This window comes from Clavelina lepadiformis, chromosome 7, assembly GCF_947623445.1.
Source record: "Clavelina lepadiformis chromosome 7, kaClaLepa1.1, whole genome shotgun sequence".
NCBI lineage: Eukaryota > Metazoa > Chordata > Ascidiacea > Aplousobranchia > Clavelinidae > Clavelina > Clavelina lepadiformis.
In genome coordinates this window covers 16552976-16571578 of record NC_135246.1, presented here as the reverse complement: position 1 = coordinate 16571578, position 18603 = coordinate 16552976, and the positions used below count along the sequence as shown (strand labels likewise).

The following is an 18603-nucleotide window of genomic DNA, read 5'->3' as shown; positions in this document are numbered from 1 at the left end:
GACCTTAGTTTTTTTCTGCAAGGTGTAGATTTTTTGCAAAATGAGATTTTTTATTTTTTCTTTACTAAATTCAAATTTTCTGAAAATTACATGATTTGGCAGATGACGTTCTTGCTTATAGTCGAATAACCAACCTCAAAACAAAAATAGGTTCCTAGAAATTATTGTGTTACCACTAGCATTTGTATTTACGGACAATTAGGCACCAAATGTTTGATAAAATGTAACAAAGATCATTTTTGCTGGTAAAATACATATCATAAGCAACTTTTTTGCAAAATGACATTGAAAAGAACGATGGAAATCCAATAACTGAATAACTTCTTCGTTTGTACGCTTTTTGAGTTTGCTGCTTTAATTTTATCATATGACAAAGCAGGGAAAGTGTAAAGAAGATGATGAAAGGATTCATTGTCAGGATTTAGAGCTTTAACAAACGGTGTTATGAGACCGTTTGATGTGCAGGGGCGGAAAAACAAATTTGTCTCTGCTTACGATTGGATTAAGTGTTACATTAGGCATGCCAACTTGAAATGTTTCACGTAAGGGCCGCTACTTCTGTGTCCAATGTTTTTCACGTGCTCTGCTATCCCACATGCATAGATAACATAGAAATTTAGTGTATCCTTTTTGCTGACCTAGCAGAAAACTAACCATTTTGAGGTTAACACAAATGATCCAGTTGTGCTCATGTTATCTGAGCAAATCCATAACAATTCTGATGTCATCATGCCATTCCTTTAAGACAGTGGAGTGACCAACTGGAACAGCTTCATAAACATTTCCATTGTGTAAAAAGACACACTTGAGGCTGCGCTTGGAACTGTCCAAAAACAATCGCCATCGTTCTGGATCATACGAGGAGATACCCAGTTGTTCGAGAAGACCAGGTATATCGTTGCAATATACCAGCATATTTTCCTCTGAAAAATAGGGAAGAAAGAGTTCTTCTCTTTTTCGAAAAAGGAAACCTTTACAGATTGATCTGGAACCTGTTTTTTCTTGAGTCTGGAGGCTAAGAGCTGAGCTTCTTGCTTGGACAAATCTAAATCACGTAATAAGTCATTCAGTTCTGATTGATTAAACTGCTGAATAGCTACTCTGGTTTCACCAGAAGAGTGTTCAGATTCTGTATCTGTTCTTTTATACTCCATTTCCATAACCTCTTCCCTTTCCGATTCAGTTTCCTCATTTTCAGAAAATGTAAAACCACTAAAGACTGGAGGACGGAATCTATCAGAGTGCGGAACAGGTCGTATAGCTGATGGTATACTTGGATAAGAAAGCATTAGTCGGCTCTTCCTGCCAACACCTTTCATATTTACCATGCAAAAGTAGCAGTCAGTCGTGTGATCTTGGGGTTCACGCCACACCATTGGAATGCAAAAAGGCAGACTCTTCCGCTTTCCTTTTGTTCAGTCTCTGAGTATTTCTTCGCAGTTATGGCACACAATATGTGGAGACCATTTCTTATCTTGATCGCCAAGATGGATGCCAAAGTAAGCTCTGTAGGCAGGCTTCACGAACGATGTTATATTTCATCTTTGACGAAAAAAGCGTGTACACCCCACTCATATAACAAAATGAATCAGGTTTATTTTTGCATTTACGAGTGTAAAATAGAGCTTATAACCTATCCTACAGCATCTATCCGCAATACCTCACTATAATCAAACTGCTTAGCTTCTTCAAACGCCCTTAAACAGCAGTAGGCTACAACTTAAAAGAGCTGAAAGCTTCTATCTGAAACACTGGTACTGTACCATACAGACTGCGCACACTAAATGTGAGCCAGAAACGAAAAAATTTAAATTTTCGATTGCATAAAAACTAGAGCATTCATAAAAAAACTGATTGCAGATTTGAAATCAGCATCCCAAGATTGTGTAGAATCAGTTAAAAAATCTCATGCAACAAAAAATAAAAAAAAATTTGTTGACCAGTGTAATCTATGTTTATCAAACAAATTGAACTTTGTTAAGCTCAACGTGGCGATATTAAGCCACCGCCATCAACACCACACACTTCAGTGAAAGACTGCGCACAGTGGACAAAACAAGATGAAGTACGCTCTTTCAAACTCGTCCACCGCTGGCTTGCTCTTGTGGTATTTTGGTTTTTCGGTATAGGCTTAATTTCAAGCGGACATTTGGAATCAACAGGACATGATTCCAGCTCATATAGTCAATGTTTCTAACGCAACGTTGCGTTTTTTGACTTAGCACGTATAAAATATCGCCAAATAAAACTTATAACTTATTTATGATGAATACGTCTATTCCACGAACAACTTTGCTTTCCAAAAACATTTCACGGAAAGTTATGTGACGTTCTACCAGCATTGGAAGCCAAGGTATTGGAATATCAGAATTGTTTTTTGTTGATACTGTGTGTGTGTAGCTTGGAAGGCGACCTCTATAGAAAAAGTCCTTCGAGATGCTCAGGCCAAAAAATGTCTTTTAGCCGCATGGTGGCACAAAATTTGAAGTTTGTTTTTAGTCCATTACATTCCCGCCTTTTTGACATACCAAGAAAAGCTGACCTACTTTGTGTTTTGAGCTATGTTAATGGAAAGAATTTGGACCACAAAGTTTAAACTCTGCGGAAATTTACTACTTCTTGACTAGAGCTGTTTGTTCATACAGAAGCTGTTTATAAACTACGTAATGGTTAATCTAGCTTAAAATGAGGTACATTGTCTCGACTGAAGGACCTAAGGTTATTCCATATACATTGTGTTAAGACTGCTGATTTCTATATTTTAAAAGCTTTTGACTTACATACTGTATACAGTAGTTTGGATCAAAACCTTTGTACTTGATTTAATACATGTTGTCACAATTTCTTATGGTACAACCGGAAAGAAAGCCAACACACAAAAGTTGTATGTAAATCAAACAGGACGTTCTGTCTGTTAGGGAATATTATTTCCTAAGGCGCTCAATAGACAGCAATAAAATTTTTGAAAACTGAAGACCTTAATTTGAAGCAATTATGCTTCTTCTAACGTAATCCATAAACAAATTAGCCTAAACATAACGCGTCAATGGGTAAGAACAGTTTTCCAAGAAGTGTCCCATCACGGGTGACGTTCCGGCTATAATTATCCAATTATATGAGAATGTTATGTTCCTAAATCGTGATTGTTCTTTTTCTTTATTTCAACTCGACAAATAACATAAAGCAAATTCTTACTGTGTAATTCTGAAGTCTGACAAAGCCAATATTACATCCTATAAAGTAATAAACACTCCACCCCACTATATATCATTTTTAGTAATTTGTTTCTGCTCTTCCTGCCATATACTCACAATCACGATACTAATCTTGTTTTTGTTTGTTATTTTTTATTTCTACGTATTGTATTCGTCCCCGTTTTACTCGAAAATGCGGTAAGAGTATAGTCACATTACGTAGATGATTCTATGGTAGCAACGACAAACTAAACTTTTGTATGAACACTTGTTCAAGCGTTTGTTCTATGTTGCTACGGTTAAGTTATATAACGTAATCAGTCATGATTGTCATCATGATCGTCATCGTCATCGTGATCGTCATCGTCATCGTCATCGTCATCGTCATCGTGATCGTGATCGTGATCGTGATCGTGATCGTCATCGTCATCGTCATCGTCATCGTCATCATCATCGTGATCGTGATCGTCATCATCATCGTGATCGTCATCATGATCGTCATCGTCATCATCATCGTCATCGTCATCATCATCGTGATTGTCATCATGATCGTGATCGTCATCATGATCGTCATCGTCATCATCATCGTGATCGTCATCGTGATCGTCATCGTGATCGTCATCGTGATCGTCATCGTGATCGTCATCGTCATCGTCATCGTCATCGTCATCGTGATCGTCATCGTGATCGTCATCGTGATCGTCATCGTGATCGTCATCATGATCATGTAGAACATGATTGCAGATATTTGTACACATTTCAGAAATCACATCATCGAACATTTTTCTCGCGTCTTCGACAAAATTGTCTCCGATGTAGAAAATATGGTCCGGATCTGCTGTGATCTCTAACATCTGGTCATAGTCGGGGTAATTCCCGTCGCTGTCACGAAAAGCTTGCACGTAAAGCTGGAAAGGACAGAGCAAATGTTGAAAGTGCTTTAAAATGAGAGCGCAAAGGTAGAGATCACTAGATATATTTTTGCCATGAGAAAGCTGTAACGTGTAAGTTAAAATGAAGTGTTATCTTGGATTAAGTATTATTTTCTGATTGATAGAACAGGACAAAGCTTTCCATAAATTAATTTGAATTATATGAAACAAATGAGATTGAAAAATCCCACTTTAGTCATAACATGATACTTACGATCACACCCTCATCTTTCCATACTTTAGCAGCTGGTACAACGTCATCATCTGATGACGTATCGGTAGCTATGATGATGACGTCTCGTACGGATTCTCTGTTGCCGCTTTCATGGTCACGCAAATTTTCGTAGGTCCAAGTTAGAGCGGCACCAGTGTTTGTTTTGCCGTCAGCTAAAAGTAAATCAAGTAGAAATGGCGTTATAGGTCTCTCAAAAAAAACACCCAGAACCGTTTGTATTTGTTGATGTAACACAGATACATCATTACTGCTACCTGACATGAAACGTCCACGCCAATGTAAAAATTAAATCAAAATAGAAAAAACGGCCGAAGCAAATTTTTCACGTTGACAAGCCTACGTTAGACATTTTCAACTTAGTTAAATAATAGTTTTTGTATTTTTACGTGTATTAATTCGTGGGGTCAATCCAACCGGGGTAAATATGCCCAGCAAATCGTCAGTGTACGAAATGAATCCTTGTTCATGAACATTCCCGCTAAAATCCAGGTGCGCATACATGGCGCCGTCTTCTGCTGAAAATACTAAGTTTCTGCCAAAAATTAACCAGCAATTAAGATACGATACATATTTGTCAAGGCGAGTTTGGAATGAAAGTTAGACATACTAGTATAAAGTTTATTGTATTACTCTTGGGCTAAATCAATTCGCAGTTATTGCAATATATCTATTTTGAGTGGCGAACTTTACGCCAATTACAACCATATAAGTTTATCTACTATAACCATATTTTTATATCGTTGTAAAAAGTTTAGAGCCAAAGTCATTTTCACTTTCACCTGTAAACCTTTACACCGACTCTGTCCATAGCTTGATACGTTTTTTTGCTTTGTGCATGCGACATAGTGAGTACATCAAAAACAACGTATGGAGGACAAGGAACTAGATCAAATTATAACATTAAGCTACAGTATGGCTGACAAGAATCTGTTAGAAAAACTAAAACATTCAGAGTTTTGAAAAAATACAATTTTTTATCGGACGATAAGCTATTTTATAGCCCACTCCAGAGAGAATTATATCATCAACATATAGCCTATAAGTTATAAGGTACCTGTACCGAATAAGGCCCGGTCCCTAATAAGGCCCATTGCTCATATTTCGCAAACCCGTGCAAATAAATGAAAGATTTTGTCCCTACATAAAAACTAATATAAATTCATGATGGTTTACCAGATTTCATCCTTGTCACGTGATCAACCGATTCGCTAGAGCACAACAAAAATTTGATATTTGCAGTTAAGGTGGTTTTGTTAATTTAGAAAAAAAGTAAGTGAGAATTTGGCCGGTTAAATGAACTGTTGTCAGCCGGCTGAAGTTTTCATGTAACAACCAACTTAGTATTGAAAAGGATAATGCACTTTTTTTTGCTAAAATTTTTCTGATGACAAAAATGTGACATTTTTTTCGTGGATGCCACATGCGCCTAATAAGGCCCATACAAGATGCTTGGCTAATTGATGTCCAGACTTCAAGAGTGGTTCCAGTCATCAGTTGGCAAATTGTTGCAGTTACTTTGATGCGCCTAGTGGAATCTTTTTAAATGTTTGCACAACTTAAAATGTGAAATTTCTAATAATGTTATATGTTGTCTATTACTATGTTTTGAATCAAAATACTCACAAAATTGGTGGGCCTTATTAGGAGCCTATGCTCCTAATAAGGCCCATTTTTTGGAATTTTTAATTTCTTTATAAAAATTTTTTGGGGGGTTGTCAGGTATTGTGGTTTTAATATGTTGTAGTCATATACCCTCACTAATAGAATACGATTTTTCAGTCTATTCTCATTTATGGTTCTTGAGTTATTTTCAAAAAAGTGTTAGGTGGGCCTTATTCGGTACAGGTACCTTACAGGCCATCGTAATCGATTGTAATCACTTACGAGAACAGCAAGGTGCTTCCTTGTCCCATCTTCCTGACGACAAGCATTGAAGAAGATCGTCTTCTGGAGGAAACACTTTATAATTTTCATCCGTGCACCTGAACTCACACACGGATCCCGTCTGGTTCCCATTTGAACACTCAATCACTCCATGCGGTAAATCTTCCATTGTGGGACAATCCGGATCATTCTGTAATTCTGTTCCTGTGGAAAAGTGATTAACACTACAAACCTATATTTCCCAAGTAATATGACCAGTTATAGAACAATTCTTGAAAAGGATTAAAGAGCCCATTTAGAGTAATACTGAAAATAAGAAACCTGTAATGGATGTGTTATGAGCTATACGCCTGCGTCATAACGTATAAACCTAGCAACTGATATAATTGCAAACAAAGCAAAATCTACTCTTTGCCAATCATATTTATTTGTTTCCTTCAATGCAAAACAATTCATACATAGGCCTACCTTTGGATGAAGTTGCAAAAACCGCGATTAGTACCAACAGCAGCTTGAGCATTTTGGATGCTTTTTATTTACAGGCAGTAAAAGCAAAGTAATAAGACGTTTTACTAGAGATATAACAGCCTATAATTTATAAGAATTAAGATATTATATGCCTATATGTACATGATACAAGGAAGCCAGAGATATAATATTTGGCCTTTTGCTTGTTGAGGTATAGGCTGCATACTGAATTGAATCTTTCTTGAAACAGGTGTAGGCTATCTAATTAGGACGGTTTATAGCAAGTTTCTGTATTTTGTTATAACAACTACATACAAATGCAGTAAATTCACTTGCAAGTTGCAACAAAATGATAATGTCGCTATGATTGCTGAAGTGATATGACGACACTTTAATGGTTACAACTCTATTAAACTATGACATTATTTAACACCACAGCAAAAATCTCACGGTTGATGTTTAAATACAGCCTGTACAGAAGACAATACAGGTACAATAAAGTTTAAGAATATTGCCGTGGGCGATTATTTCGTGTAAATATGTTTGCACTTACTTCGTTCTTTACGTTGCTTTAGGTAATTAGACACCTATAGCCATAAATTTTATCAACGGTTTTCTACCAAAACGGCTGTCAACCCATCTTATCAGTTTTTTTATGGTTCTTTAAACCATTTGTTAACTGGGTTTTCGTGTGTCGCGGAGTCATTAAACAACAAAAAGTCTACAGAAAACACTGTTTTAAGGGAAAAACATTCCCGAACGGAGATTTTAAATAAAACTGGCAGTGTCTGTTTCTGAATAAATAAATTGTTTCCTTATCCTATCTTATTGACGACATGCATTGAAGATAAACTTCGCGTCTTAGGCAGATGGTTTTGATTTCATAGATGGGCGATGTTGTGTGTTCATGCTCATGCAAGACTAAACTCAAAGCTTTTCCTATTTGTTTATCGTTTCAATTTTATCTTTCTTTATCCACACGATTATGAGTGCAGCTAATAAAAGCTCACAAAACAAGATTTAATGAAAGATTAGGAAATCGATCAAGTCCTGCAATTTAGAGCATTTTATGAAACAATGAGTAACCAGGCTGGATTGTTCAAAAGCATTTTTATTTCGACCAAGCATAATGGGTTGGTTCTTTATCTTACGCAGGATTTCGGCACAGATGTCAAATGTCAATGTATAGTACTACGGTTTAGCTTAATGTCTACTCAAGATCTGACCTAAGTGACCATAACGTAGCCAAGTTCATATAAGAAAGTAGGCCTACCAAGTTCATATAAAAAAGAAAATCTGCCTTTTAGTGGTGATCGTGTCAAACGTGATCGGAAATATTTACACAAAGATGAAAAATCGTGTCATTAAATATTCTCATTCCGGCCTCGGCGAAGTTGTCTCCGATGTAGAAAATAAGGTCCGGATCTGCGGTGATCTCCAACATCTGGTCATAGTTCAGGTAATTCCCCTCGCCGTCCCGGAAAGCTTGTACATAAAGCTGAATGAAAACACGTGACAAAAAATTGTATTCTGTGGGTTCAAAGATTTTTTATCTGTGCCCAGCTGTAATGACCTAGTTGTTGAAATATTCAAATATACATTTGAAGATTTCCTTTTATTTGACTTTAGCTGTGTACTACACCATTTTCTTGCTTACAATTGTTCCCTGATCTCTCCAAAGCTTTGAAAGTTGGACGATGCCATCATCTGATGACGTATCTGTGGCTTTGATGACGACATCACGGACTTGAAGCCTTTTACCCCTTTCAGCACTGCGTAGCCTATATTTTCGTACGCCCACATAAGAGCCTTTCCGATGTTTGTTTTTCCATCAGCTGAGTAAGAGGTTTCTCAAAAAATTTTACAGCGAGAAGGATTTCATGGAAAAATCGTATATAGGCTACTGTTTATAAAACAAATACCATGAGTGGTTGATAAAGTAGATTGGATAACGCATAGTTTGACAAGGTGAAGCATACTAAAACCGCCCACGAAACTTTTTCCTCACAAGAATTTGCTTTCATCACCATTGTCAAATCAAGTCAGTTCTTGTGTGTTAGCTAGAATCAAATAAACCTTGTCTGTGTTCACTAAATCTAACGGTCACAATGGTAAATTATTCCAATCTCTTAAAGTGGGTTGCTTATGTGGCGTTAGAGATGTAATCAATATGCAGTTCATAAGTGAATTTTTTTAGTGTTATCTATACAAGATGGTTTTTGGTCAAGTCGAGCCATTTTTTGAAGATAACTTGATTCGAGCCAAATAGATTATTTCAAACATTTACTGAAAACAAAATCAAATGAAGTCGAATCAATTTAAAAACGCAACTCGCTTTTTTACAAGCTTGCACTTGCCATAATAAGATATTATGTTCTTACGTGTGTTAAATCGAATGTTATTTTGTAGTTGGGAAAAGGCACCAGTCAGCACATCCGTGTAATTAAGAATTCCTTCATTATGAACTCTCCCGCTGAATTCTGCCTTCGCATACATGTTTCCGTGCCGATGAAACTAATTCTCTAAAAATTAGCATTTCAATGAGATAGAAGTTGCAACTACAGTGATTGCAGATATGCAGAAAGACTATACCGTAGGAATTAGTCTAAAATACAGTAAGCCTACTTAGAACGTTTTGTAAGAAATCCAGCCGTTAAAATGCAAAAAAACATCTAGACCTACATGCAGCTGTTTTAAGTAACAGTCGCAACCATCAGGCTACAAATTTATGGTCCATGAAAACGTTACCTGTAAACTGCCGAGCCAATTAAGCTCATAATTTCGTAGGTTTCGTTGCTCTGTGCGTGGGCTAGAACCAGAACGTCCAACAACACATAAGGCGGACATATGGAACTGCATAGATAGGAGGGTTACCAATAACGGGGAAAGCTTTTCATAGAAAACTACTTTGTAACGTTTTAAAGCGTATTACTGTGTGCCAGAAAAGGTAGATAATACGGTTGTGCGATTCAATGCACAAAAAAAAGTTTTTTTGTTGTGTGTATAGGTCTTTGGTTCCGATATTTTTTCCAGGAACATTATTGCTATAAATATTAAACTCACGAGAGCAGCAGTGTGCTTTCTTATCCCACCTTGCGGATGTCTGGCACTGAAGAAGATCATCTCCTTGTGGAAAGATTTGACAATTTTCCTCCGTGCATTTGAATTTGCAAACGGAGTTAATTGCATTTCTATTGGAACATTCAATGATACCGTGAGGTAAATCTTCTAATGGTGGACAACCTTAAAAAGACCACGTTATGTATTCACGTCAACCAACGTGAATACATAACGTAATTCATTTGATTGAAAATTACTTTTCACATCAGCAGCATTACACCGATCTGCATCGCAGCAGCTGGAACACATTGACTTCGGGAAGTTCTCGTTGCATTGCGGGCCATAACTGTCATACTTTGAGTTCTACACAGTTGCAGGGGTTCCAGGTCGATTCAACCCACGGACGATTCAACCCCGGACGATTCAACCCACGGACGATTCAACCCAGGACGATTCAACCCCGGACGATTCAACCCACGGACGATTCAACCCGCGGACGATTCAACCCGCGGACGATTCAACCCACGGACGATTCAACCCAGGACGATTCAACCCCGGACTATTCAACTCGCAGACGATTCAACCCACGGACGATTCAACCCCGGACGATTCAACCCAGGACGATTCAACCCACGGACCTTTCAACCCACGGACGATTCAACCCAGGACTTTTCAACCCAGGACGATTCAACCCACGGACCTTTCAACCCACGGACGATTCAACCCAGGACCATTTCTGCGTATTAAGATTGACAACTTGCAGTTTCAAATGCAATGCCTTCACATCGTGACGTCACCAGACGCGCTGAAAGGCCTTCCCTCTCTTGGTGGCTTTGGTTCTAAGGAGGCCTCTAATTTGGGGCACTGGAATTGTTTGCGGTACAAGAAAAGAGAAAAACGGAAGAATAATATTACAAAATTTACAAGTTTAATAGATTTCGACCTAAAAGACACAATTGACCGTATCTTGACCTAACGTAACATTTTGACTTTATATTGGCCTAATAACTTCTGTACTACACGTCGCACAAGACTGAAATTTGTTTTGTGATAGCATTCTGAGCAGGTTAAAAAAAATTGACCATGTAGACTTTTTTTGCGTGCAATCTTCATTCCAATCAACAAACAGTTGTTTCTAAGGTTTGACTTTTAATCGACGTGTGGCTTTATTTTTCGCTAAGCAGGCCTACTAGTTACAACACGGTACATAAACTTGTTTTTATTTCAACACAAGATGTGTATTGGTATAGTGGTAAAAGCGGCATCCGTTAAATCCGGGGTTGAATCGTCCTGGGTTGAATCGTCCGTGGGTTGAATCGTCCGGAGTTGAATCGTCCGAGGTTGAATCGTCCGTGGGTTGAATCGTCCGCGGGTTGAATAGTCCGGGGTTGAATCGTCCTGGGTTGAATCGTCCGTGGGTTGAAAGGTCCGTGGGTTGAATCGTCCGGGGTTGAATCGTCCTGGGTTGAATGGTCCGTGGGTTGAATCGTCCGTAGGTTGAAAGGTCCGTGGGTTGAATCGTCCGTGGGTTGAAAGGTCCGTGGGTTGAATCGTCCGCGGGTTGAATGGTCCGCGGGTTGAATCGTCCGCGGGTTGAATCGTCCGTGGGTTGAATCGTCCGGGGTTGAATCGTCCTGGGTTGAATCGTCCGTGGGTTGAATTGTCCGGGGTTGAATTGTCCGTGGGTTGAATCGTCCGACCACCAGTTGCAGGTTACTTTATAGCAAAAGGTTAACAAGTAATCGGCAATACTGTTATTGCGCTGTAAATCTGTAAGTACAACAGCCAAACCAATTGATCACAAATTAATGTATGCAACATGCATTTAATTTACTTTATTTATGCCTACTTGACTTCAAAATTCAGACAGTTGCCAGAAAAGCAAGGCATTGTTACACTTACACATCTCATCATGCTAACGTCATAACCCACCATAGCCATATTCCCGCGCAAATAGACTCTTATCATTTATGCGCAAGGTATATAGGTTATGACGTCAAAATGGCTGGTGAAGTTTTTTGTATTTCTGGCCTGCCCACCGAGTAAGTTTTGAGGTTTAACAAGACCGGAAGTATTTGCATATGGGCCTCCGTAGGCTAGTTGGAGATAAATTTGTTTTAACGTTTCTCTAGCTGCCAGAGTCTGGTACTTTAATACAGTCTTAAATTACTGCTAATTACAATTACATTAAAACAACGAAGCAGACTAATTCTATTGTGGTTGGAAAATTTGGTTGAAATCAATGAAATTATAGAACTTGTGTTCATGAAAACAGCAGGTCATTTTAATACTGGCGTGCATTTTAGTAGCCTATAATAATCAATTAATACTTTCTACAAAGTCTACAGTGTAGTGTGAATACTATGGCCTTTTGACAAGGCCTAGTGAAGCGTGTTCTTCAGCGACAGTGTTAGCCTACCTGCTTTACAGCCATCATACAAGCCTGTTCCTGTTTGCAAAGTTTAAAATTCTTCTGGATCCGGATTCACGACGAACTGTAGTTTCACAAACATCCTGTCGGTATAACAAACAACACGTCAAAGTTTTTTACAAGCACAATTTCAACGAAATATTGAAGAGCAACCTACTTCTACTGAAGGGAAAGTCTGAAGAAAACTGTAATGAAATGGTTGTTAATCTTACCTGTAAGGGCGACCATTTCACTACAATGTTTGTTAGTAGAAATGTTTATTGCGCTCGATGATATATGAGTCTCACAAGAATGACAACTGTATATAGGCCTACTGATTATATTGAAGCTTCTTAGAACGAATACATTTAGATAAAACATTGGCACAGCAACAGCATAAAAACTGCCACTGCTGGAACTATGTTACAGCCATCCTCTTGGCACAAAAGAAAAAGAATGAATAATTGTGAATAACTCATAATGCACGTAGGATAACTTATATCACGACTTTAGGCAGAAAACAGTTAAGCACACAATGCAATGATTGACTAGGCAGATGTTCGAAGACAGGAAGTATATATTATTTTCCATCTCTGTGTGGTATAATGTGCGCCGTACATCACAAAACCTTTCTCCTGACACACAGTTTCTGATTCCGCGTTTTCGCAATTCCAACATTGTAGAGCTGCAAACAATGAATATTAAGTAGAATGAGATCTTTAACCCTACTGCGATCCCAAATTGCATGTTTTTATCAGAAGTTTCAAATTACCGTTAACAGCTCTGCCCGTCAAAAGAAAAAAGTACAACTAATCTCATCTTCATCATGGATTTTTCACTTAGTGCAAGCTGTTTTTCAAAAACTGCGATTAATGAGTCATATTCTATGAAGGAATAATTCTTCTACAACCTCCTGCCTAACTAACTTTTACTTTATTCTTTTTTTTTTTTCTGAAAAAATTTATCAACACTCAAAAAGTCGCAATCGAAAATTATTTACGGCGTTTGCCACTTTTAAACCGCGAAAATTAGTGATCGATTGAATTTGCTAGCCGCTGCGGCATATCGCAAAGCGTGGTAAAAATCTGGTTTGGTGGCGGTGCCAAGCATCTTTTTACACAACTAACTTATGGCTAACGATTGCGACCAAACCTCTTCGGTAAATTATGGCTTGACACATGCCAAACCGTAAACTGGTCAGTCAGTTTTTTTATAACGAGATACGTGATCTTTACGTCGGTCACATTAGAAAGTGAGTGGATGAGAGCTGAGTAACTTCATATGCGGCCGATAAAACTCATAAAAACGCAAAAATAGTCAAAGCAGTGATTTAAAACAGACCACAAAATGAGAACAATAAGAATGGAGCAACATGCCCATAATACAGTAACAATTTGCCGACAAAATTATAGTCAAACTTGCAAATACAGTATTAAAACACTTAGTTACATGCAGCAACTTCTGCAGACACCTAGGTCCAAAAGCGTAAAAACTTATTATATTTATATCGTCAGCAGGATTTTCAGCATAAATACAAATACTGCATCTTTTCTGTGTAATTAAGAAGTTTATAAAAGAAAACATCAACCAGTGAACGTGCACTTCAAGAACACAACCACAAGTGTACAAAAGTCAATGGTAAATGCAACAACGGTAATTGGGATACACCTTTTCTACTAATTTCTGGTTAATTTCTACAGCAGTTAACAACAGACATTGCACATGGTTTGTAAAGTTTAATTCACTAGGTGCCCAGGAACATCAACATGTAGTTTACCATCTTTGTAGTAGTTCCAATACCTTAAATAAAAAAAAAAAATTAAAAATGTTACACAACATCAAAGCAAAAGCTGGAAAAGTTACCGGTTTGCTGAAAACAAATGACAGGCTGATTATTTCGGCTATAAAGCTACTGTATTTTTTCACTACATGTTAGTTAAAACTATCACTATTTGATGTTGCCCATGTCATTGCTCACCTTATTGTTGTATATAAATTGACGTAATGATTTTCCCATCGTTGATACAGGTCTATCCACACTTCTTTATGGGTAACATAATGATTAGGTCCATCCTATAAGAAAACATTTCAAATAGTTTAACATGGTTTTATACACACTGCACAAACCAATCCTATCCTTTCAGCTCATGGCTGATATTTGACCTCCTGTAATAATTTTAAGTGAATACCCTTTTAACAATACCACAAATTTATACACTATATTTAGGCAGATATTGGCAGACTGACTATAGCTACAACATATTAATGGCCTAGTTTAAGTATGTAGCACAATACACATAATACCTGTAGGTTTGAAGCCATTACTATGAGGTGCACCAAAAGTGTCATCAGCACACCACAGAAAACAGTGAACAATAAAAGCAGTATAGTCACAATAGATCTGAAAGAAATGAGTTTTTAGAATATATAGGCTGACTGAGTGATACACAAACATAAACAACACAATACCGCATAAGTTTTATAAACAATCCTGTAAAATGAAAAATCTGCAAAAGCGGACTGTAGCACAGTGCCACTTATATATTGTAATAGTAATACTGTACATTGTACATTGCAATACTGTTCTATATATTGTAATAAAAAATTTCCTACTCTTAGTGTATCAATATCAACCAAATTGCGATTTTGCTAATTTGGTAATGGAATGGTTATCCTCAGACTGTTAAGTGGTCTTTGACTTAAACCTCGGTGAAAAATCTTCCCCACTTGCTGATTTATGCATTTTTTATTTGCTTTATATCACTTTTTGTGGTCTTGCCGAAATTCACAAGTATCTACTAAAGCCACTGAACAGGAGCAACTGCCATCGAAATGACAGTTTAGCATGGCCTAGTATCAAACCGGGCTTGTGTAGTTGCCAAGTCCGATGCTCTGACCGCCACACTAGCAGGATTTAAGCATACTATAAGATCAACAGTTTATAAAAAGTTTGTGCACAAACTTAAAATCCTCTGAGCAGTTTGCAAACTTTCCAATGTGGACTATCAGCTTGCACTTTTAGCTCAACTTTGTATGATGATTAAAAGTGTGGTATTAAGGCAAATACAATGTCGCAGCATACAAATCTACATTAGGCTCTCCTACAACAGGAATAAGACAATGGCAGACTGAAAAGTACGGCAGTTTTTGATATGAAATCGTGCATGCGCAGGCAAAGAAGTTTATCATGCCATCATTCTACATTTTTTGTTATAAACTACAGTAGGTTTGAAATAATCTAAACTGTTTTAGTATATATGGAAGTGACTATTGATGTGAATAGCTCATGTGTTGTTGTTTGTTTGCTTTGCAATTTTTTTACATCAATATTAGTGCTATTTGTTATTTGTTAATGTAATTTTATCTTTTTTATCAGGTGTTGTGCCCCACGTGTTTTGTTTTGTTTAGTGTGTTAAGTTTCACGTGTTTTAATTTTTCTCAGCTGTTCTGTCTCACTTCATTATGCTTTACTACTTCAATAAATTGAGTAAAAAGGTGAAAAACATTGTCTTAGCCCAGGGGCGGGTAACATACGGCCCACGTCGGGATTTTGAGCGGCCCGCAGACAGTTTCCGGTCTTACATGATAATGTGGCCTGCGGCCACAGTCCGCCGCAATCCCTCACTACTTGCTTTATTGAAGCAGCTATTGAAGTACATTATTCGTTAATAAATTCATTAAATACTGTTTTTGGTCTCTATGCTTAAAACTTAAAGTTTACATTAAATACGATTTATTCCTTGCATAGGTGGATAAATACACGATTAATGTATCGATTCAGGAATCCGGCCCGCCAAGTATATACTTCATTTTCTCATATCAGGCCCGCCGACCGAAAAAGTTGCCCACCCCTGTCTTAGCCTATTGGTGTACTCATCAATTTTATTAGGTTAAGCAACGCAATTCGATAAGGGTTCATGAACAAGGTCATCCGATACAGAATAAGGCCACACGCCAAGAAACTCAAAGAGGCAGATAATAATTGCCTTTGATATTAACAGCACGCCATTCTATTGTTGGCAGACAATACTATTTGCGATATTTACATTTTACTTTCACCAAACATAATACGTATTAACAAAATGTAGTGAGTCTTAATTTGAACCGTAAGTGGCATTGCAACTTAATAGCATTAGGCCTACGAAGTAATAAACAAAGAAAGTTGCAGATTTTCCAAAGTGAGTAATTAATTTCTGAGCTAGTTAGGTACCGAGAATAATCAAAAAGTACAGCTGTACGTTATCGTATTTAGTTGTGCATCGTCTGTCCCGTTTATTAGGCACTTGCCCCGTGAAGCAAATCGAGTGAATCGTTTTTTTTTTTAACATCTATAATCACCGTGTACGTTTTGGGGACCAGTGCGGCTAATTTGATGTTTTTGGTCCGCAATAAAATCGCAGCGCAAATTGCTAATTATACGAAAAGTAGTTGCTGCTATTTAAAACTTTTATTATTACTAAGTGTAGTTAGGTCCCATCTTCCACCTAAGTGTGACTTATTGCAAGATCATGCAAAAGCAAACTTGTAATTGGAAAGTTTCCAAAAAAGTGTGCCTAATTAGGACGTTTGACCATATATTGACCAAACTGTAGAAAAACGGTCCCACAGACTTTACATAATTGTGTTTAGTGCCAGCATGCTTTCCAGTCCAATTTGTATTGCATACTATATATTGTTTGTATTTGTATTGGCCTACCATACCAGCCGCTGGAGCTGGGCAACCAAGAGCGTCAGTCAGCATCTACTTGCTTGTCTATGAAAGAGAGAGCATCGCTCATGTGCTCGTTAACGAAGCACACTATTGTATAAAACTTACAGCAATTTCATTTTTTCATCCTGTTGCAATGTCCTTCTTTCTTCCATTAAATCAGTAGCGTGTGATGCTTTCTTGCAAGGTGTTGATATTCGGTCTTGTTTCCCTTCGTTATTTGTAGTGATTGATATGGCTTGTTATGAAATCGACAAGGGCAGGGCATAGCTAAAGGTTACTAATTTTATTACATAAATCTACACACTTGGCATGTTCATGGCTAGGCTAGCCTAACTTAAAGGCTCAACAAGCAAAAGTAACTGTAACTTTACAAAGCTGAAGTTAATTTAGCGTCAGTGGAGAACCATGACCTTTTCCTGACGGAATTTCCGGAGGACTTATGCGGAAACTACAAGTCTACAATGAGGTTAGCACCATTCTCTTTGGTCCCCACAGTCAATGGTGAAAAATAAATAATAAAAATCTATTACAAATCTCGCTCAGTTAAGTAACTGGTTTGACCAAAGCATTTCAATTAAATTTTTTTATTGTTAATATTTTACTGTTTTAACCAAACTCGGAACTGTTTATCAGGACCAAAAATGTAATCATATTTTTCAATTTTCCCAAAGTTAGTCTTTGTCTTGGTTTTGCCATGTGGTAGGGGAAAAATTGTATTTTTTATGTTTTTAGCAAATAAAGAATTTTTGTATTTCCTTTAGGTGATTTGCATTATTTTTGGTCGTCTCAGCCGATTAACGATGAATATTTTCAAACGTTCCTCCGACGAACAGTTTTTTTTGTCTTGAAAGCCGACTTAAATGACGACTGACAGCTTTCTTGGCCATCATCAGAACCTAGTGCGAGAGCGTCTTAAGTCTGATTGCACATAAAACTCGTCTTAATTTTTGAGTCCTCATGAGGTTGCATGTTATTCTCGGCAGCATTTTTGCAGAAATCGATCGGCCTACGCGTAAGAAATAACACTGTATTGAACCGGTAACAAACTTAAGAAACAAATGAACGGCTGAATGAATTGACAAACGGCGAACTGAATACAAAAGTAAAGTAATTAACGTTAGTTAACTAAGGAGTGTAGGCTAAAGAATTTGGAAAAGCAAAAAAAATAACGTTAGTTACAGTATACGAATTTACGCTACGAGAAAGCTGAATTTTAAAGCTTTGTGTGATATATAAATAAAATACTGTATATAGATTTCTGATAATAATGAAGTATGTAGGAGAACTACCATTGACATCATATGATTAAGCACATTGATTCAACGGCACTTCTTCGAAAAAGCTTGTAGGTTATAGCCTATACTGTAGGGAAGTGAGGTTTAAGGTTATGAAGAAACTTTTGCATTAATATTCATATTCTTCGCTAGCTTGGCTCAGTTGATTTTCAGTTGTGTTGTGGTTTACGTAAATAAAGCTATATAGGTCAATAGGATAACCTTAGGGTAGATAGCTCATGCAGCATGAGTCATGCTCTTCAGTAGTAGCCTACAGTACGAAATTTGTGGTTGCAATTCCTGCATGGAAAGTTTGAATGATAAGCATGAAGTCTCCGACGTGACGAAAGTGCAAATATCGGATACAAACCATTGAATTGGTACACACTTGGTTAGCCATTGCACACCTAAGATTCCGGCGAATCTTGCCATGAA

The 18603-nt window shown here is 37.4% G+C and overlaps 3 protein-coding genes across 5 annotated transcripts; all 3 read right to left on the bottom strand.

The window, feature by feature from the left end:
- Positions 1-3319: 3319 nt before the first annotated feature.
- Positions 3320-6835, bottom strand: LOC143465447 (uncharacterized). The gene is made up of 6 exons (XM_076963739.1): positions 6714-6835; positions 6246-6449; positions 5141-5243; positions 4748-4893; positions 4341-4513; positions 3320-4102 (listed from the first exon to the last, which is right to left on the bottom strand). The coding sequence occupies exons 1-6, from the start codon at positions 6763-6765 to the stop codon at positions 3512-3514; spliced, it is 1269 nt and encodes a 422-aa protein (XP_076819854.1). The 5' UTR covers positions 6766-6835; the 3' UTR covers positions 3320-3511.
- Positions 6836-7888: 1053 nt separating this feature from the next.
- On the bottom strand, positions 7889-10151 carry LOC143465660 (uncharacterized). 3 transcript variants are annotated; one of them, XM_076964066.1, is made up of 6 exons: positions 10031-10151; positions 9777-9904; positions 9462-9566; positions 8636-9235; positions 8371-8548; positions 7889-8211 (listed from the first exon to the last, which is right to left on the bottom strand). In XM_076964066.1, the coding sequence occupies exons 1-4, from the start codon at positions 10080-10082 to the stop codon at positions 9140-9142; spliced, it is 381 nt and encodes a 126-aa protein (XP_076820181.1). In that variant the 5' UTR covers positions 10083-10151; the 3' UTR covers positions 7889-8211; positions 8371-8548; positions 8636-9139. The 3 variants fall into 3 exon arrangements, with proteins under 3 accessions (XP_076820181.1, XP_076820180.1, XP_076820179.1); XM_076964065.1 differs by having other exon boundaries at positions 8371-8773; positions 9095-9235; XM_076964064.1 differs by having other exon boundaries at positions 9095-9235.
- A 2293-nt stretch (positions 10152-12444) lies between these two features.
- On the bottom strand, positions 12445-17267 carry LOC143465662 (uncharacterized). The gene is made up of 4 exons (XM_076964067.1): positions 17000-17267; positions 14488-14584; positions 14162-14256; positions 12445-13983 (listed from the first exon to the last, which is right to left on the bottom strand). The coding sequence occupies exons 1-4, from the start codon at positions 17044-17046 to the stop codon at positions 13920-13922; spliced, it is 303 nt and encodes a 100-aa protein (XP_076820182.1). The 5' UTR covers positions 17047-17267; the 3' UTR covers positions 12445-13919.
- Between the last annotated feature and the right edge of the window lie 1336 nt (positions 17268-18603).